Source organism: Staurois parvus, unplaced genomic scaffold (assembly GCF_062004578.1).
Source record: "Staurois parvus isolate SC_StPar_1 unplaced genomic scaffold, SC_StPar_1.0 ptg000151l, whole genome shotgun sequence".
NCBI classification, from domain to species: domain Eukaryota; kingdom Metazoa; phylum Chordata; class Amphibia; order Anura; family Ranidae; genus Staurois; species Staurois parvus.
Window position 1 is genome coordinate 9992522 of NW_028317947.1, and position 22220 is coordinate 10014741.

General features: G+C 41.4%; 1 protein-coding gene across 1 annotated transcript; it reads right to left on the reverse strand.

Annotated features, from left to right (window-relative positions):
* Window positions 1-1261: 1261 nt before the first annotated feature.
* Window positions 1262-11061, reverse strand: LOC149464437 (keratin, type I cytoskeletal 17-like). Its single transcript, XM_089674408.1, has 8 exons — window positions 10680-11061; window positions 9465-9547; window positions 6733-6889; window positions 5302-5460; window positions 4739-4864; window positions 3029-3243; window positions 2906-2940; window positions 1262-1775 (listed from the first exon to the last, which is right to left on the reverse strand). Exons 1-8 carry the CDS (start codon window positions 11001-11003, stop codon window positions 1672-1674), a joined length of 1203 nt encoding a protein of 400 aa, XP_089530534.1. The 5' UTR covers window positions 11004-11061; the 3' UTR covers window positions 1262-1671.
* Between the last annotated feature and the right edge of the window lie 11159 nt (window positions 11062-22220).

A 22220-nucleotide genomic window follows, 5' to 3' on the forward strand; every position in this document is an offset into this window, starting at 1 on the left:
AAGTTTATTGGCTGCTCAGATTAAACATGGGTTTGCCAGGTCACAGTTTAATTATCCAAACTCAAATTTGCTAAAGAACAGGACTACCATCTAAGTGCCTGAATATCAAGTTTATATGCACTTTCAGTCTTGAAAACAGTTATCCTGCTTATGCCATATGCCTATGGTTATCACAAGATTCCTTGAGGGTTAACTAGAGTGGGTTACTGGTGTTTTTTCTCAGAATGATTTTTATTTTCATGAAAAGCAACTCCAGGTAAATAATATATCCTTTACTTTTTAAATTACTCCATCTGTACTCTGCCCAGATACCCAACTTTTCTTATTGAGAAAAGCTCTCTTATTTCCTGATAGTGTTAAGCGGTCCCCACTTCCTTCTGCCTCTCACACATTCTAGTTGGCCAGTGAGGTGGGCAATCATAATGATGTGCAAATATGTACCTATACCTTCCCACACCTTACCTAGTTTATACCTGATTGTTCATTCATTGATGCTTTAAATTCCTAATTTATTCCATTGTACTTAAGCCAAGGGGAAATAAAAGATCTATGGGTCTCCAAAACATGTTGGATGTTCGTTGTCCTTTCCATGGTCAGTTATTGAACCAAAAAATCATTGCTGGGCTTTTCTTTGCCACTACCTTTTGGTACAGCTGTACATAAACTACTCAATTTGGTTGACCTTTGAGGAGCCCCCACCTTGTGGAGAGCTGCCAGAACCAAGCTATTGGGCTCCACTAAGGAATTCCTTCTATTGGTAGAGGATCCATATCCAGCACCTCTCGCCCACTTCATCTTAGGTTTCTGTACTTTATACCAGCAACTTTTTGTTCCTTTGTTAAAGTAACAGTCAGTTTTACCTTTCATTTTAGCAACCCCCCATTACCTTTTCCTATACATTCAACAACATGTCAGCTAAGAGTTGGATTTAGGACTGTAGTGGGAGTACCTTATGTACAGTGGTGAGTTGTGTCTTGTTAAGGAGCTTAGATTGTTAGGAGGTAAGGTTGAAATGAAGGAAGAATGGCCCTACTTGTTGTAGTAATGTTCACCTGTAGCCCAAAGAGCAGCCAAGATGAGACAGTGACCAGGAGCCTACAAAATTGCAGCCTCTAAAAAGGCTAGTCACTCACTCTATAATTATGTCAAGGTCAGATATAATGAGTTTACTTTAGCTATGTGCATTATGAATTTCACCTATTAATTTGTTTTCTGATAGTGACTTCCCTTCAGTTATAGTAATCAGAACACAAAGCAGAAATTATTTGCACAATAAAGCTTTATTGGATAGGTAAGGAAACAGATACTTCACACCAAGTTCCCACTGATACCACTAGGCCTCATTTATGAAAGCATCTAAGAGAAGAACCATCACAGACAGTATCAACATATTCAATAAATTAGTGCAGAACAATTATGTCCAGAGAAACCAATCAGAAATTTTGTCTTAATTTAACTCACTGCAGAAAAAAATAAACCCTTTTTGCTTGACATGAGTTGCAGCCTCTTAGCACTACCTTATTGAGTGTGTTGACCAGAGCATTTGATCATATGGGTCATTCTTCATCTAATTGGATTCTGAGACTATTGTGGATACTGTCCTAAATGAGGCCTAAGTGTTGCCTGGCACATATGAGTCATGAAACTTTTATATGTGCTTCAAAGTGTCAGTTAGATCTTCAACTTCTCTTCAGTAGCATTCACTTTCTGTGACACTATCCGACCGTTCACCACTTCCTCTACAATGGTTGTGACTTTCCTGGTTTTGTTGGGCTCTAGAAATGAAAAAGAGGTTTTAAAGTGCATCTGTACCAGAGAACACAACAGGTCAATTATTTTAGCCTTATAATAGAGATTACAACAGCTAATTGTTGAGGGAAAAAAAACTATACTTAGAGAAATATATAGGCAACCTTTGCCGACTTCCTCTTGTACGTTGCCTGGCTGCCGTCCTGACCCACTGAACCAAACATGTATGCAGAATATGAGTTCTAAATTGATGCTTATTACATTTTTGTTTCCAAATCATGACTACTGCAGCACTGAAGCTAGAGACAGCCAGACAAAGGCGTTTTCCAAAGGAGGTTAGCAATGGCAGCCTATCTACAGTATCTGTCTCAAATGTTTTTAGGGGTGCGTGGATACGGTGTAATACCTACTGTATTCCTGGCCCTACCAGGCTTCTTCCATCCATCTGATCGGACCAGCACTGAAGCCTCTCTAAGGTGTTCTCTGCCATGGTCACATGCTTGCCTCCTCCACATTCAGTGCATGGCCCTAATAGCCCTGCACTGCACTGGATAACACCTAGGGATCTCCCACAGCCCAGAGCATCAGGTTAAAGAGAACAATGCTGGAACCTACCCCCAGACTAAACAAGCATTTAAAACCTTTTAGTGTGGGGGGCCACACTTCAAGGGTAGATATTTTTCAAATCCCCATACCTCCTGTGGCCATTATGAGGGGCTCCCACTCTCTGTGTTAAATTTGTGATCAAAATTGCATAGGAAGGAATGTAATAGTGGGAGCTGAAAAATACAAAGATGGGCAGTAACACTCAAAACTCAAAGGTGGAAAGGAACAGAGTTGGGAACTATGGCGAGAAGATCTCATTTTTTTACGTTTTTCTGGCATACCAATAGGAAGTCAGAGGTTGACTCTATCTGCCAAAGTCCATTTATGACTATATATCCCATTTGGATGGACTAACCCTTGAATTAACTTGCTTTTCACAGGTTGTAAATGTCTAGAAAACCTTGCTGAGATAAAACTTTGGACCAGTCAGCAATCCTGCATGGTATTGAAGTCCCAGCACTTCCAGAGTATGCTGGGATTGTGGCTGAAATTCATCTGGTTTCTCCTGTTTTCTTAATGTCACCAAAGATTTTTAAAAAAGTAAATATACCTTTCACAGGGATTGTTACTTCTTTGTATTGCCATCTGCAAAAATGATGTTTATAAATATCAGTATATTTTTTTAATATCAAAATAAATATGTAAAGTAGATCAAATAAATGACCAGACTTACGGTTCTCCATCAAGAAGTCTGCGGTATGTCTCAATCTCTTGTTCCAGACGAGTCTTGATATCCAGTAGAAGTTTGTACTCTGCATTCTGACGTTCCAGATCACTGCGGACCTGGCTGAGCTGTTCTTCTACATTTCCTACAACACCCTGCAATTGTGCGAGCTGTGTGCTGTAGCATCGCTCTGACTCTGCCAGGGAGCACTCTAGAGACTTTTTCTGGAAGAAATAAATGTTAAAGTGTTATTTCCACCAGGAAAAAAAAATGTCATGCTACATCGAATTATGCTATTGTCATAAAAACCTTTAGGTTTGTCATAATTAAAGAGTTCTTTGAACCCATACACATAGACTGAGTAAGGCTTTCACATTTTGGGTTGTATTCTGAACAGTATATTCTGACAGTGATGGGTACTGCTGTTGGCTGAATGAAAAAAAAACTACCCGTCTATGGCTAGCATCAGAAGTAGGTGTCCTGGTACTGGGATTCCCAGGCTATCAATGCAGCAGCTCTTAGTGGAGGATCAGGTGAGTATGCAGCAAAATATGGGTTCATTAGTGCTATGGTTTACTCTGGCCATACACTATTAGATTTTTTTTGTTCAGCTTGTAGGGCATGCTGTACAGTGTGGATAGATAGATCCCCTTGCGGGGCTATTATATTCTGACAGCTGGCACCAGTGGCTGTCACAATACCAAACAGAAGCTGCATCTGGTTGGATGTAACTGCTGTTTGGCTGTCAATGTTCTTCCCTGTTCTTTTGATTTTTCAATTGAAGGATGTCAGGCAGGAGGCCAACAGGGCCACCCAATATGTGAATTTTTCCGACACATCAGGAAAATTTGCAAAGTGTATGGCCAGCTTTAGTATAGAATATAATGGTTCAGTGTATTAGGAATATTTTTTTTTTTTGGGAGGGGGGGGACTTGGGGTTAAGTGTAATGTGCTCACTCTAGGGGTTATGTTAAGCAATAGAGGGAGTTAAGTGGTAGGGTGAATGGTTAATTTATAGCATTGAGAGTGTTGGGGCTTGTGTAGGAATTTAATTAGGTGTGAAGTGATCAGGTAGGAGAGGGTTACCTGTTAGGGGGCTACTTAGGTGTATGTGAAATTTTCTTTTTAATTGCTGTAAGGGTCATGTCACCTTAGCTGTTGGCAAAGAAAATACTCATTGGTCTATGAGTTGCTCCCTTGCCAGCTGGATGAGTGAAGAGTCACCATATTGCTGAAAGAAATGCTGCAGAATGTACATTTTCTCTACCCTGTTTAACAGTGTTAAATTTATAGTAATCCTGTTGCTGGGAAATTCTTGCCAGTGGAATGATCTCTAATGCAACATGGCCATTAGGAAAGCAGCAGATTTGACACTTCTACTGTAAACTCCCAATGCTGAGAATAAATGTATTATAAACCCCTGGTCTTTCTAATTGGAAGTTTGAGGAGACCTGCAACAGAGGTTTAATGCATGAATGTTGTGTTCTCTATGTCTTTTTTAATTATATGACTTTATACATAACTGGTTTATCTATAATGTGTAGACATTTGTATCATACCAAAACCTCTGCTCTTTCGGCAAGCTATGCTGACAGATTACCAACAAATTCCAGTCAACTGTAGGCTCTCCTTCATGTCTCAGAAGGCAGGATCTCTACCCCACGTATGTGAGATGTGGTGTGGCATGTAATTGTTAAAGAATTAGGGAGGAAAGGTTACCATAGCAAGTTGTGCCTGCAGCTCAATCTCCAGTTCTTGAAGAGTACGTCTCAGCTCTGTCAACTGCGTCTTCTGACATTCAACCAATTCACTGCTGTGGTTTATCTCCTTGTTGAGCTCCGCACTCTGGAATGCATGAATAAAAAGAACATGTGATGAATATTGACAGGCCCCATACAATCCAACTTTGAGAGACATTTCTGGCTTAGTTGTAACATGAGCTTGGTTATTATGAATCTTCTATCTTGTACTTGAAAAAAAAACTGACCTAGGCTGTGGAGTAGGTAGGCCAGGCTGTGGGGTAGGTAGGCCAGGCTGTGGGGTAGGCACATAAGGCAGCCTTGTGCTCTTCAGCAGGACTATAGGTGTAAAAAGGACAGGACCTGCAACCTATACTGCTACAGCCATTCAGAGCTCATTGTGGAAAGGAGGGCACACTTTGACCTTTTCACTTTTGGTGCCAAAGGACCTTTTCCCGACATTGTCATCCCATTGACATCCCTTGTGCCAAAACAGTTGAACAGCAGTGAAGTACACATTGATCTTCTTGAGGATTGGATTACCTTCTCATTGAACCAGTCTGCAGCCTTCTGTCTGTTCTTTTCTGCAATTTCTTCATACTGAGATCTCATATCATTGAGAAGTTTGGTCAGGTCCACTCCAGGGGCAGCATTCATTTCCACGTTGACATCAGCTCGCTCTCCCTTCAGAGAATTAAGTTCCTAGACAAATGCAATGGGATGGCACATGACTACAATCTGTTAGTTTACCCTTCTCTTGTAATACTATTTAATCATGCCAATCTTTGAGTTGATACTTTACTCATTGAAGTAGATCTAAAAACATGTTGTGAGGCAGAGGTACGAATTTCAGTTTTCTTACCATCTCTAGTAAAAGGTGATGGACTTAATGTAAACCTCTAAGAATCCATCCACTGGGATTAAATGGACAATATTTTGGTGTTTTTTAATGAACTTCTTTAAAAATGTGCCTGTCTGGTTGACAAGGACCTGGTAGCAGTTGGTTTGTGGCCTGCTGCTTAGAGTATTATAGAGTTTGTACTAGGGTAATCATAACACGGCTTATAGGCATCTCTAAGATTATCATTTCAGCACTGTTCTAGAAACATTTAAGGCTCCTGGAGGTGACATGTATTTAGAATGCATACCAAACATAGGTCAGTAAAATCCCATTGGCTTGAATTGAGCAGTAGACAAGGCAGTTCAGAGGATGCTTTAATCTACTTTGCATTGGGATGTGTTTCTTTGGCTTATCCTATTGAGGTGCTTTTGAACTGCAAACAAAGCAGGTCAAACACAGCTTTTTCTTATCAATTGCTGCATTTACCTTTCAAATACATGCATTTGCATTTGAATAGCAATCTCAGTGTTTAAAAAGAACACCCCTCAACATAAGCCTCTAAAGAGACCCTGTCTCTCCAGGACAAAATGACAGTGTCTGCACATAGCTAGGCCTCTAGATGTGTATACTTACCCAGCCATGCTCCTTCTTTGTCTCCCCACCCTGCTGGTGCCCTTACCAACAGATCGGGGTTTCTGGGTATGGGGAGCACATGACCTCCCTTATGTGACAATGCTTGGGTCTAAGTGACCGATCACTAGGCCTGAACACTGTCACATAGGCTGTGCTATTATGTCATCTCCAGTAGGTGTATGTGCATGAATGGTAAGTGGCTATGCCCATTAGAAACATCATCATTGTATCACTTTTTAAATTTGCATTTATGTGCTACTGAGCAAATGGTCAAAAGCCAAGAGGCCAATCATGACAACTGCGCAGGAAACCTAATGCAGGTTCTCTGTCTTCTTCAAGGTTTTATCCCTCCCTTACATGCTGATTGCCTCAGTCCTTCTTCATGTTTCGTATATGCATCCTCTTTAGTCTATATCTGCCATTGGCAATAATTGACCCGAAGCAATATGGTAACTGTTCACTAAAAACATTGACACGGTTTTCCCCACTAAAATCCATACCACTTCATGGTTCTTCTTCATGCATTCAAGCTCTTCGTTCAAACTCTCAAGCTGTGGTGCCAGGATGGACTTAGCAAATGTCAGTTCTTCTAGTACCCTACGTAGACCACATATGTCTGACTCTACACTCTGACAGAGGCACAGTTCATTCTCGTACCTGAAAGAGAAACATTCATTGAACATCTTCATAATGAATTACAGCCAAGGTTGTGTATCAAGCTCAAGTTGGCCTAGGCATATTTGAGTGATAATTCTATTTTTTAAGGTCTTATTTTTTGTCAGTCTGCATCTTATGTGATTTTTTTTCTGTGAAGATTAAAGTGGCAAAAAAGCAAAAGAATCAGTATTTCTTTGGAGTACACGTTTCCCCCTATTTTATCCCTTTAAAGATGTTGCAAGTACAGAAAATGATCTATGCATCACCAGAAATCCAGAGTTCTCCTAACTTCCTGTTTTGTACTGACAATACAAGACTACCAAACTCCCCAGCCCTTTTGTCCCTCTGTTCACGCATACAGTAATTTCTTTTCTCCAAAACAATGCAGCCGTCTTGGCCTCCAAGAGCTTCCCAGTATACTATATGTAAGGGAAAGAGTCTTGAGAGATATAGTTCTGGGGGCAACGCTACATCAAGTGGAATTGTGTTTCCAGCATCTGCCCCATGAGAATTTTACCAGCCTGGTGATGGTGTCACAGGACAGAGAAATAAAAGCTGTTTTCGGCTGCAGAAACAAAGTAAAAGAAAAACAATAATGCTGGGACATGCTCAAGAGGGGCAGAATGTAGACTTAGTGATAAATTGTGCTGTCCTCTTGGAGTTCAGCATTAAAACCAGAATGATTGAAGACAGCATGCTTGAACAGAAGATCAATCAAAACACAACTTCCTGTAGACCTGAGAAACTGAATAGTTTTACATGTCATATTTACTCTACTTTTCAATAGCAGGAAAACCACCAAGCTGAATGAACAAGCAACCAGAGAACCTGCTTACTTCATGGTAAACTGGACCATAAGTAGAACTAAAGCTGGTCATACATGTATGGATTTCTTGCATGCAACAGCAAGGATGAAGGAATTTCTCCTGCTAGTTTTGTATTTTGACAGCTGGTGCTCGCAATTTTCAGAATACCCAAATAGTAACTTCAACTGATTGGTTGCAGCCACTAATTGGGTGAAAGTTTTTCCCTTCAATCTTCAGATCTAAGTTTGTCAAGACAGATGGTTCCAGGAATGCCACCCACAAATCGAATTTCAGCTGATTCGACAGGAAATGGTTGAAATTCAATCTGTTTTTGGCCACCTTTATTGCCATCTCTTAACGGCTGTAATATATTACCAACAAACAAACATTAAAAGGGGAGATCATTCAAAATGATGAATATAAGCAAAGTGGTTGCATCCTTCAAACTAATCTAAAAATAACAAATCCCCTAATGCAATCCCCTTTAACCCCTAAACCAATCACTTTTATTATTGCTCCTTGGACGAGACACATTTTATTTAAGGACAAAATTCCTGTCCTATATGTAGAGCTGTCTTTTAACTGTATAAGTAATTTAGGTGTGTGTGTGTGTGTGTGGGGGGGTAATCTATCATTAAAGAATCTGCTGAGATGAGATAACGACTTCTTAATATTAAATTTAAAAAAAGAAAACCAGAAGAGTTAAATAAGATTTAACAGCCAGCTAACAACAAATGTTGGCAGCCAGAAGAGAACTGAGCTTCCCTGTTGTTTTGCAATTAACAGGCTTTCTAGCTATGTACTGGTTCCTGCTGTGTAGACAGGATCTGCCATCTGCAGGTTGATAAAATTGAATGGCACTTGCTTTTATTCACTTTCAACCACCAGGGTCTGACAGCACCCATTTACAACAAAACATACATCTGCCTGCAAGAAAACATATATACTGCATCAGTGTAATATCCCATTGGGTTGCACTAAATGGAGGTAAATGCTGATGGAGCCTAAACATCCCGAAACACCCATTATACCTTTCCATAAAGTTAGGCCTGGAGTAAGAGAGACAGAAGCATAGACTCAGGGTCTAAGGGCCTACATGACTGGTTTTGAAGGAGTTTGGCATAGCAGGGGTTTAAAGTTTCAAAAGAAATATAGTGATGGGGTGCATACCTAATTGGTGGGGCCAGAGTGGAACAAGAGGAGCTTCAGGAGATGTTCTAAGGAGGGTTCAGAGGATAGCTGACATTGGGCAAACTTCCCACCCCCTTTGTTTTTCCTTTTTTGTTACTTTCATTCGGAAATGGGCTGTTTGTTGGATTTTTCTGGAAGCCATAGCAGCTGGTGGGGTTACAAGATCCCCGAAGCTGGTTATTATGGCCAAATGTAAATTGGGTAGAGTCCCATCTCATTTTATATGGCTGAGTGCAAGTAAAGTGGTGGTTGTTCATGATTGTATTATTGGTGCAATTGTCTGTGTTGTGCGGCTGTAGGCCCAGCTTCGGGGTTTATGCAGATCCTGAGTTAGGTAAAGTGCCTACAAGGACCTTGGGGGCCATTCCTATTGTATTGAAATTATTCTGTTATTTATATGTCTTGGTAATAAAAGTCTGTTATGGGCATTAAACTCCATTTTGTGTCTTGAGTTGGCTATTTATATTTGTTGTTGAGCAGTCTTGTGCTGGTCAGACAATACAGGAAACAAGTCATCTTTAATGCCCTAGTCATAAAAGAGGAGTGTTAATCATATCATAGCTGGTGTCTCCACTTACTTAATTTTGAAGTCCTCAGCAGCCAGCTTGGCATTGTCTATCTGCAGCACAATTCGGGAATTTTCAAAACTTTCAGCTAAGATCTGGAGAATAAAAATAATTTTGGGTAAATAGAACAACATGTTTCTTTCTTGCTCATACAATACATTAACATTTGTTTTATGGCATTGTTTTCTTTTTAGGTTTTCACTAAATTATATATTACGGAAGAGCTTATCAAGTATCCATGAAGAATACCATATTTATTTAAATATTCCAAAATCATATAAATTTAGCATTAATATCATTTCATATTTAAAATATTTTCCAAATACTAACTTAAAAGCCCAATTGGACTTTCAGTTTAAATCAGCAATGTACAGTCCAGGAACACCAAAACAATCAATGTCTTACAATTCATTTTCTTTCAAAAAGTAGTAGAAAAGCCTGTCCCTGTTAGCAGTTGCAGAAAAGAACCCTTGGATCCTTGTTCTCTCTGTGGAAGCAGTAGGCCCTCTGCAGAGGTCTGACACCCCCCCAGCTGAGTTAGACTCCTCCAATACATTAAAAACCTGTTCTAACTGCTGGCAGTGTTGACAATTTGGGGTTTATTTACTAAAGCTGGAGAGTCCAAAATCAGACTCCCTTCTGCATAGAAACCAATCAGCTTCTAACCTCAGCTTGTTCAATGAAGCTTTGGCAATGAAACCTGGAAGCTGATTGGTTTCTATGCAGAAGGGAGTCTGATTTTGGACTCTCCAGCTTTAGTAAATAAACCCCTTTAAGTCTGCTGTCTGAAGTGTTGAGAAGTGCAGACTACTTTTTCTGCCTGAACCTGCTTAGTTTCATTCTACCATAAAGAAGAAGCTTTTTTTGTACATATAACAGGTTTAAGCCCAGCATCAACCCATGAGGAGGTTGCCAAGTCTCTGACGAGAGCCATTCCAGTTATTTCTATGTGGTCAGATACAATGGGTAACAGTAATAAGAGATATGGAAAGGATCCTTCTAGACATGCATAATGGGATGCCCATGTCTGATCTTCAATGTTTGGGGGTATAAATAGTATCGCCTTGATGCACTTGATGGTGGCCCATTACCATTTTGCTTTAGAGCCCTTTGAGTTCTTCCACTGATGCTTGTGGCCTTTTTTTCCCACATAATGTTCTGTTTGACAATACCAGCTCCAAATTTGTTAGTGCTACTAAAATCCATCTAACGTCTTCTGTAACCCACCTTGGATCTGAGTTCCTCAATGATGCGAAAGAATGGGCTGTAGTCTTCAACTTTAGGTTGATGCTTAATGTACCACTCCTTGATTTTTGCCTCAAGGTCAGCATTGGCATCTTCCAGAGCCTTGACTTTATCCAAGTAAGAGGCTAGGCGAATGTTGAGGTTTTGCATGGTCTCCTTTTCTCCTCCATGCAGAAGACCATCATTGGCTCCATGACTTCCAACTGCAAAGTGTTCAGCTGCTGTAGCCAAATCTCCAGCTAGACTGCTGACCCTGCTCACGCTGCTAACTGATCTTACGGATCCACTTTTCCAATGACAGGACATGGTGCAAGATGGTGGGTGCAACGTTGTAGATTTCCAAGTAAGAAGCCCTCAGTGGATCATGCAATACTCCACCACCACAAGGTTTATATACAGGTTCTGGGATGGGTGTAGTATCGCATCGCCTTTTTTTTATATAATAAAACACAAACTAAATCCAGGTTGGATTAATACAAATTGCATGTAAAAAATATACAAGCTCTGTTTTACATAGATTCGTGAATGCGTACAATTTTTATGTTGTAGGGGAGATCCTTGGTGTTGAAAAACAGAAAACAATTACTCAGGTAAATAACAATTATGACGTTGTTTTTTATAGGACAGCTTTCTAGTGATATGTGTTACTGATATTTTAAGGATTATGACTGTCTCTGAAAATGCATGGGGCTAATCCTGCATTTAATGTGACACACTAATGCCCACAATTTGTTTGTAAATTGGTTTAGTAATAGATATTTGAAATTGTTATAGAAAAAATACTTTATTCAGTAAATTAAAAAATAAACCTGTTACATTAAACCAGGGTTCTCCAAACTTGAAGGTCGGATGGTGCCCTTTGTTAGCCTTTATTTGGCCCTTGGGGTACTATGCCTTCCAGTGATTTAAGGGAATATTCCTGCCACTGACACTAATGATAGGGCAATATTCCCCTCCCTGATATCAATGATGGGGCACTATTCCTTTCACTGAGATCAACAATGGGGCACTATTTCTTCCATTAATGCCAATGATGGGGTACTATTCCTTCTACTAATACCAAGGATAGGGCACTACTAACCACTAAGCCTGAGGTCACATTTATTCTCACTGATGCTGCACCCAGTACATTTTCTACCTCCAGTGGCACCTCCTAAAGTCTGAAGGACAGTAAACTGGCCCTTTGTTTGAAACGTTTGGAGACCCCTGACTTAAACTGTTAAAAGTTCACCCTTAGAGCCTGTTCACCAGTGCATTCTAAAGCTTTTAAAATGTGCTGTGGTTAAATATAAAGTAGAACTGGGAAAAACCTTTTTTGATTTTTTTTACTTATTCTCCATAGAGTAAGAGAGGGTTTTAACCCTTGTCAGGTTTTTTTTTATTTTTTTACATCTGTGAGATGTCCCTTAGCCAAAACAGGAAGTGGGATGATATTCCTCTGAAGTGAGGAAATCCCTGGAAGACCCCAAGGTCAGCAGCACTAATGTCCCCATTGGAAGATTTTACTGTTGTAGTGATCACCAGGCCCCAAGAACAGGACACAAAGGTGCTTGCATTTAACTACGTTAGTCAGAAAACCCTTCTCTGTGCACCCCTCTAAAATATATTTAACTTTGATGTTAAGAAATAGATTTCCATGACCTGTGCTACCCACCTAACCACCTTTCCCCTGACCAATGAGTGGGCATTTTCTGGCAACAGCGTCACCCCACATGGAAGAAAAATATATTTTAAATATGTCTCTTAGATTGTAAGCTTGAAAGAGCAGGGCCCTCAATTCCCTCATGTTTTGCATTGTATTGGTATTGTTCTGTCCCCCTTTGTAATGTACAGCGCTGAGCGAACTATTGGCGCTTTATAACTACTGTATAATAATAATGTATTAAAAATATTATTCTCAAATATATTGACATACTGTATATTTGAAATACTACAATTTTGGCTGTATTCAATATATTTCAAAATATATTATAGAAATTATATATATATATAATTATTATTATACAGGATTTATATGGCGCCAACAGTTTGCTCAGTGCTTTACAATATAACGGGAGACAATACAGCAACAATACAGTTCAATACAAGAGGGTTAGGTGGGCCCTGCTCCTTGGAGCTTACAATCTAAGATATATATATATATATATATATATATATATATATATATATTTACACATACTGTATGTTGAAATGTGTTTTTTATATATTACAAAATATATTAAAAATATTTTTAAAAATACATTTTCAAATACACTGTATGTCTTTAAAAATACATTTAATCTACATTTTTGGAACGCATTTACAAATATATGTAAAAATCTATGTTAAAATTACTTTTTTATATGTTAAAAAAAATCTGAAGACTATATTTCAAAAAATATATTTCAAAAAATATTTTTCATATATTTTGCAATATATAAAAAACGCATTTCAACATACAGTGTATATGTAAATATATATTGAAAAATATTTTGAAATATATTGAATACAGCCAAAATTTTTGTATTTCAAATATATGTCAATATATTTGGGAAGAATATTTTTAAATATATTTAAAATATATTTTTCTTCCATGTGGGACTGGACAGGGGGTAGCAGGTTGGAGGAGTTTAGCCCTAATATGGAACAATCAAACCTTTACCAACAAAGTGAGTCCAATGAGTCAGAAGTGGCTTTTCTGTTTAATATTATAATAGTGGTGACCTTGGGTTACTTTCTCTTAGATGGATATTTTAGTCCGAAAAGCTTCAAAATAGTTGACAGATTTGCTTGAAAGAGCATCCCTCTTTCCAGAAACATTTCCTCTGCATCACTTGGGAGTCTATGTAAAAAAAAAAATCCCTGTGTGAATGTCTCAGCATTCAAGCACCCATCGCGAATAATGTGTTTAATATGTATATTTCATATGATCATTAGATTCACCGAGTGGCCATACATGGTGTTTTCCTGAATTACCTCAATCAGGAAAACACTGCTTTATGGCCACTAGATGGAGCTGATGATCATATGACATAAACGTATTAGACACATTACAGGGATTATTCATGACTCATAACTCTGCATTGAAACAACTATTTTTTAAATAAAAAGACCCCATAAAGTAGATTTATACCCTAACAGAATAATATTTAGTTTGAAAGAGACCATTGCTTCCACACAGAGAGAAATGGTCATTCATTACAATATGCTAGTGAAGGACAGGAATGCAACCAATGCATGGAAACAACTGGTAGTGTGGCATTTACAGGGTTAAAGCAGGCTGAGGGAAGGTGACAAATCTCCATCTCACTGTCTGTCAGGTGCCTCAAAAGTGATCTGAACATGGATCGCTTTTAAGAGGAGCAGCAGTGACAGCCACATATATAAATATAGCCTTTAGCTTGAGTGTCCCCAACAAAATATAGTGTTTGCAGATAGGTTGTTTCCAGCCTGAGCTTTTTTCATGTTATTTGGGTTCATTGCTTTCTGGTAAGATCAAGGATATCTGCTTTTTCAGCTGCTTTTGAGTGTTCTCCAGTTGAGAGAGTATTAGCCTTTTCACACGAGTTTTCCGATCAGGTCTTCTTTTAAGTTTTTCAGGTGGACCTGATTGTAAGCTCCTTGCAGCCCTATGGACAGGCGTTTATACCTTCCTAGGTCATTACATCCTTTTCCATTTTTGCAGACCTAAATGTAGCAGATCAGAGGAAGCCTGATGTAAAAGGACAGCAGAGTCCATTTACATCAGACCGCCCAAAAAGTTGTCACGTGTCCGCTCGTGTTCTGAATGGGCACGGATGGGCACGGATGACAGAAAACTGACATTCATTCCGAATCTGCTCAGGGATCTCCTGCTGATTGGAGTGGAGTCTGCTCCATGTGAAAGATGCTTAAGAAGATACAACGTATTGGGTTTTACATATCTATCCTACCTTGGCCAGACTAGCCTAGTTTTTGCCAGTGATGTTGGCTGGGCAAGAAGATAAATAGCTTCTAAAAGGGGCCTTCCCAGTCAGGCTGCTGCCTGCCTGGAGAGGATGTAGCTTCAGAAGAGTATTTGCCTCCCAGGCTTTGCTTGGGGAGGATGTAGGTGTAAGAGGTCCAGTATTTGCCTCCAAGACCCTTTGCCTAGAGGAGGAATCCAGAGCTAAGAAAGGTTTTGTTGTCCTAGCTTTGAGTGTCCTAAGTGGCCTATGACAGAAGCCAAAGAAACTAGAAGGTAAACCCATCTGTGCCTACAAAATCTACATTGGCCAGTGGTAGAGGCCCCAAAGTGTTCTAAACCTGACCTGTGGCAGAAGTCAAAGTAATCTAAGCTTGCCTGTAGTAGAGATCAAATATACTTGAAGATAGTAGCCCATTAAGGCCATAAAGCTGCCTATGGGGAGAGATTTTTGCTGCTGTTTTGGGCTATCCTGTACTCCTAACCCTCTCTTCTCAAGACAATTGAGGGAATAAATTAGAAGGAACGGATTGAAGGTGTTGAACTTTGCCACCATTGTTGAGTTGGGTTGTTGAGTTGTTTGGGGTTCAGTTACCAAGCAAGTCACCATTAGAAAGGCTAGGAGATTCCTGTAAAAATCCAGTAGCTCTTTTGGGGGTAATGCTACATTAGTATTCATTTCATTTAAAGATTATTAACCACATGCCGCCCAGCCACTGTAGAAATACGGCGGTAGGGTGGCACGGCTGGGCAAAACCACGTTTTAAAACGTGTGTTTTCAAAACAGGTAGGGGGCACGCACAAGGCATGCCGCCGCCCTACCTGTCCCGCCGATCACGGCCGCGGATGTCAGTTGCCGGGTCACAGCCGGTCGTTACCAGCTGAGTCCCGGCGATTAGCGGCAATCACTGACAGAGAGCACAGCTGCAGTAGCTCTGCTTTCTGTCAGTTCCCTGACAGCTCCTGACAGGCTGATCGGGAGAGAAGAGTTTATCTCTCCCGATCAGCGGTGTTCCCTGCAGTACACACCCCCGCCCCCTAGTAAAACACTCCCCTCACACAGTTAACCCTTTCACTGTATTATAAAGTTAACCCCTTCCTCCCCAGTGCCATTAGTACAGTATCAGTGTTTTTTTTTTTGCACTGATCACTGTATTGGTGTCACTGGGGATGTCAGTGACCCTAAGTCAGTTCCCCCCCCAGTGTCAGAATGTCCGCCGCAGTCCCGCCATAAGTCTCTGATCACCGCCATAAGTCACTGATCGCCGCCATAAGTTGCTGATCGCTGCCATTATTAGTATAAAAAAAATTTAAAATCCCAGTATCTTTCCCGCCATTTTTAAACGCTATAACTTTCACATAAACCAATTAATTTACACGTATTTGGGTTTTTTGTAGCAAAGACATGTCGCAGAATACATTTTGGCTGAAATTTATGACTAAATTTGATTTTTAAATTTTTTTTTACTGGACATGTTTTATAGCAAAAAGTCCAAAATATTTTTTTTTTTTCTCAAAATTGTCAGCTTTTTTTTTTTATAGCACAAAAAATGCACAGGCGATCAAATACCACCAAAAGAAATCTCAATTTGTGGGAAAAAAAGGAGGTAAATTTAATTTATCTACCGTATTGCATGACCGCGCAATTGTCCGTTAAACTAGCGCAGCGCTGTATAGCAGAAAAATGGCATAAATTGCAGTATTTATACCATAGTTTGTAGACGCTATAACTTCCACACAAAGCAATCAATATACACTTATTGGGATTTTATTTACCAAAAACATGGAGCAGAATACATTTTGGCCTAAATTTATAGCTAACTTTGAGTTTACTATATATTTTTTATAGCTGAAAGTAAAAAATATCATTTTTCTTCAAAATTTTTGGTCTTTTTTTGTTTATAGCGTGAAAAATAAAAAGCGCACAGGGGATCAAATACCACCGAAAGAAAGCTCTATTTGTGTGAAAAAAGGACGTAAATTTTGTTTGGAAGCAGCATTGCATGACCGCGCAATTATCAGTTGAATTAGTGCAGCGCCGAGTAGCAAAAAGAGGCCTGGTCATTAACCTCCTTGGCGGTATTCCCGAGTGTAGCTAGGGGGAAAATTTGAGTACCAAGAGCGGTAACCCCGAGCTACACTCAGGCTTACCATGCGGCGTTGCTCAGGGGGTCCCTGCAGCACTTACCTTGTCCTTCGCTCCCATGATGTGTCCCCTGCAGCGTCCCCGGCCATCTCCTCCGGCCGATGCCGGCATCCGACTTCCGTGTTCCGGTCCCTGTGACGTCGGGACGTACGGGCGCCGGAACCGGCGGCAAATTTGAAATTTTAAAAAAATTTCATTTTTTTTCAAATGATTATTACATTGCTGTTTCAATGCATTTCACATACATTTTGTCCCCAGTGCTTTGTCCTGTGCCCTGCCTGCACAGGACTCTTCTTTCTGCCTGGAAACTTAGAAAAGTCCATGGCGTCCAAAAAGCATCCCTTTACGTCAAAATCGGTTTTAGACCGGCTAGAGAACAGCGATAGTAAATCAGAACCACTTGCAGAATTGAGTGATAATGATTTGTGGGGAAATTCGTCATCAGACACTGAAAACGATTTTGCGACTTTGCTCAGTGATGTGCGAATTTGCCTCTGTATTTCAAATTTCAGTGTTTTTGGTTTGATTATATTATTGAATTACATTTTTTATTATTATATTATTATTTTTTATGATTATTTATTAAATTCTAATTTATGATTTCGTGTTTCAAATTTTATCATACCCGGGATGTTTACTAGACTCTTGTTCGTACAGATTTCAGTGAGTTATTCCTATAAATTACAGCCTACAATAAAAAACTACATATTTCCATGCAAAAAAATTGGTACCGCTTTCAGCACAAAAAATCGGAAATAATCATACCGCCAGGGAGGTTAAGGGGGGTAAATCCTCAGGAGGGCAAGTGGTTAAAGGATTTCAGTGCAGCAAAGGTACTTGTTTGCTCAAACAGAACTCTAGGAGCTCAATGGATATTTGGCAGAGCAGCAGGTACTGTATTTTTCTTTTTTGACTTTTTCTTTTTACTTTTCTTTGACGAATTTAAAGAGATATAACATTGTGAAATGTGCTTTTTTTTGCTGAAATGTACTACGCATACATTTTTACCTTTCAAATTTTCTACCCATTTATAGAATGCATTTTCCATATTTGTAGATCCTATCCTATATACAGTATTAGGTATCTGTGGGAAACCACACCAAGCATTTTAAGTGTAAGTCCTGGTTTACAGCCACTCCTGTTTTATTTACTTCTTCATAAAAAAGTGGGTTTGCCAAATTCTATCTTTACTAAATCTAAGGCTATTACTTATGATAATGTTTTCTATCAGATGCTGTTGTATGTGTCTTTGAACAGTAAACTCTACTAATCTATGATAATAGATGGCTTATGATAGTTTGCTGGACTAGGAGTCTTGCTGAGCCAGCAGGCAGAATAATCTCTAATTGGGCTTATGTTGCTAATTCACTCTAATTTAACATTTTTATTATTATCTACTTCACGTCATTTTATGTAATGACAATGAGAAAGCTAATTAAATGCATTACACGGTATTAGGAATTTTCCCATGATCATTTTTCCAACATGAATTTTATTTTTTTCTGCATCCAACCAGCAGTATTGTTCACTGTTTTATTGCTCATGGTCAGGCTGGATGTAGGGGGTTGCTGGGATGGTCTGTGTCCCCCCAGATCATTCATTTTTGTGGTGTCTGGGGGCAGACAAGAACGCATGGTGTCATTGCTTTGGTGCTGGCGGCCAGTCCACCGGCTTCATGGAATCAGATGATCCAGGGCAACAAATCAGAAGAGGATGGAAGTCCTGCCTCTGTATGGAGCTGCCTCATCTCCTGCCCCCTACCATGATCCTGCATCTAAGTTGAAGATATGAAGGTAGGACTGAAAACTAGTTAAGGAGGCTGACTCTGATGTGATGGGAGCTGATTCTAATGTGAAGGGGGCTGACTCTGACCTGATGGGAGATGACTCTGATGTGATCGGGCTAACCTTGATATGAGGAGTGGACTCTGATGTGATAGCAAAGTACTCTGACGTGAAGGGAATTCTAATGTGATAGACTGACTCTGATGTGATGGGAGCAGGGGCGGACTGACCATTTGGAAACTCGGGCACTGCCTGAGGGCCCCGGGTCAGTAGGGGGCCCTATGAGATGCCCCTGGTACCTTTTTCATAGGCTTTTTTGAGTTTGGGCAAGCACACAGGGGCCCCATGATCCCCTATTGCCCGGGGGCCCCATGAGTTGTCAGTCCGCCCCTGGTGAAGAGGGTACACTGATGTAATGGAAGAACTTTAATTTGAAGGGCGGGCGTCTGATGTGAAAGGGGGACTCTGATGTGATGGGAGGAGTGGGTTGTAATTTGAAGGGAGAGCTCTGATGTAATGTAGGGACTCTGATGTGAAGGGGAAACACTGATGTGATGGGAGGAGTGGGATATAATGTGAAGGGGGTGCTCTGATGTAATGTAGAAAATCTGAAGAGGGGACACTGATGTAATAGGTGAACTTTAATTTGAAGGGTGGACGTCTGATGTGAAGGGGGGACACTGAAGTGATGGGAGGAGTGGGTTATAATGTGAAGGGGGAGCTCTGATGTAATGTAGGGACTCTGATGTGAAGGGGGGACATTGATGTAATGGAAGAACTCTAATTTGAAGGGTGGAAGTCTGATTTGATGGGGAGGAGGGGGCTCTAATGTGAAGGGGGAGCTCTGATGTAATGTAGAAAATCTGATGTAAAGAGAGTAATGGGAGAACCTTCAATTGAAGGGTGGAAGTCTGATGTGTGTGTGTGTGTGTGGGGGGGGGGGGGGGGCCTCTGATGTGACAGGGAGGAGGGGGTTCTAATGTGAAGGTGGAGCTCTGATGTAATGTAGAGATTCTGTTGTGATGGGGGGCTCAGTGCCAGATTACAAAACAGGCAGAGTAGGCACCGTTTTATGGGCCTCATACCGTTTAAGGGTCCCGCGACAACAGATGAAATTAATATTGATTTTATCTTGAAAGACATTTATAATGAAGCTTTTGTAAATTGTTTTACAAAAGATAGAAAAAAAGAATCAACTCAAAGAAATGAAAACTTGACATTAAAGACTCTATAGAGAGAGAGTGGGTGTAATGTACAGCAGTGATGGTCATCTCCATCTGGTGGCCAACCTGCACACTAGTTAGATCCATGATATCCCGCATGAGAAACCTTCAGAAACCTTCTTAAGCGGACCCCAAGGTTTTGACTGCCTAGGGCCCACCGCAGAGTTTAATCCGGTACTAGGAGGACTCTGATGTAATGAGAAGACTGTGATGTGAAGGGGGCTGGCTCCGATGTAATGGCAGGACACTGATGTGAAGGGGGAATGCTGATGTTGGTGGCTCTACTATGTGGTCCCTAGGACAGAATATCATCATCATCATCCAGTGCAGTTGTTAGTGTCCTTCAGACCAATGAATACATTTTGGGACTGAGGTGCCTCAAAGCTTTGCATACTTTTAAAGGGTGCCTTGAGAAACACTGGCCTAACACATACACTTTTCTAGGCAGTAGAGACTAGTGCTCCCTGTTCACTCCTGCACCACCTCTACACTACCCAGAAGTAGTGCTCCCTGTTCACTCCTGAACCACCTCTACACTACCCAGACGTAGTGCTCCCTGTTCACTCCTGCACCACCTCTACACTACCCAGAAGTAGTGCTCCCTGTTCACTCCTGCACCACCTCTACACTACCCAGACGTAGTGCTCCCTGTTCCCTCCTGCACCACCTCTACACTACCCAGAAGTAGTGCTCCCTGTTCACTCCTGCACCACCTCTACACTACCCAGACGTAGTGCTCCTTGTTCACTCCTGCACCACCTCTACACTACCCAGAAGTAGTGCTCCCTGTTCACTCCTGCACCACCTCTACACTACCCAGAAGTAGTGCTCCCTGTTCACTCCTGCACCACCTCTACACTACCCAGAAGTAGTGCTCCCTGTTCACTCCTGCACCACCTCTACACTACCCAGAAGTAGTGCTCCCTGTTCACTCCTGCACCACCTCTACACTACCCAGACGTAGTGCTCCCTGTTCACTCCTGCACCACCTCTACACTACCCAGAAGCAGTGCTCCCTGTTCACTCCTGCACCACCTCTACACTACCCAGAAGTAGTGCTCCCTGTTCACACCTGCACCACCTCTACACTACCCAGAAGTAGTGCTCCCTGTTCACTCCTGCACCACCTCTACACTACCCAGAAGTAGTGCTCCCTGTTCACTCCTGCACCACCTCTACACTACCCAGAAGTAGTGCTCCCTGTTCACTCCTGCACCACCTCTACACTACCCAGACGTAGTGCTCCCTGTTCACTCCTGCACCACCTCTACGCTACCCAGAAGTAGTGCTCCCTGTTCACTCCTGCACCACCTCTACACTACCCAGAAGTAATGTCAGATATTCCGTCCCGGTTGTGACTTGTGGTACAAGAGCACACTGAGCAGGGGCGGACTGACAACTCATGGGGCCCCCGGGCAATAGGGGATCATGGGGCCCCTGTGTCCTTGCCCAAACTCAAAAAAGCCTATGAAAAAGGTACCAGGGGCATCTCATGGGGCCCCCTACTGACCCCGGGCCCTCGGGCAGTGCCTGAGTTTCCAAATGGTCAGTCCGCCCCTGACACTGAGTGAACAGTGAATACTGGTTACCTTCATCTCCATCATTGATGCACACACAGCCAGTGCCAGGGAGAGAGCTGGAGAGACAAAAAAAAGGAGAGCTAGCTGGATAAGATGAAATAAGATGGTGTTGACAGTATGTCCTCCTGACTTTTTTACTGCACCCCGAGAGGAGACAGGCTGGACCCGGCCCTGATCATGACAACATACATTTATTAAGTGGTACTTGATTACATTATTATTATACAGTATTTATATAGCACTAAAAGGTTTGCTCAGCACTTTACATTATAGTGGGGGACAGTATATGAGACAATACAGTAACAAAACAAAACACGAGGGGGACAAGGGCCCTGCTTTGGAGCTTACAATCTAAGAGGGAGGGGATAGTGGTACAGGAGGAAGTGGCTGTGGGGGATGGAGTGGTAGGAGGAGTGGAGGAGATCGGTTGTTAGGTGAGGGTGGGGTAGGCTTCCATAAAGAGATGGGTTTTCAGGGTGCGCCTAAAGGTGAGGAGGGTAGGTGACAGTCTGATGGATTGGGGTAGTGAGTTCCAGAGGATGGGGGAAGTCCTGGAGAAGTCCTGCAGTCGGGCGTGGGAGGTGGAGACCAGGGAACTAGAAAGTAGGAGGTCTTGTGAGGAGCGGAGAGAAGGGGTTGGGTGGTATTTGGGTATCAGGTCAGTTATGTAGTTCGGGGCGGCATTATGAATGGCTTTGTATGTCAGAGTTATTAGTTTGAATTTGATGCGTTGGGCAATCGGAAGCCAGTGGAGGGAATGACAGAGGAGGGTGGCAGAAGCGGAGCGGTTGGTGAGGTGGATGAGTCTGGCCGCTGAGTTCAGGATAGACTGAAGCGGGGATAGTCTGCTATGAGGTAGGCCGGTGAG

Excerpts from the sequence above, each read along its gene's own strand:
- LOC149464437 (XM_089674408.1), bottom strand. The coding sequence starts at position 11,003 with ATGTCCTGTCATTGGAAAAGTGGATCCGTAAGATCAGTTAGCAGCGTG. Across the intron at positions 9,548-10,679 it reads TTGAGGAACTCAGATCCAAG|ATCTTAGCTGAAAGTTTTGA; the intron begins GTGGGTTACAGA and ends TTTATTCTCCAG. Across the intron at positions 3,244-4,738 it reads TGCAGGCACAACTTGCTATG|AAAAAGTCTCTAGAGTGCTC; the intron begins GTAACCTTTCCT and ends TATTTCTTCCAG.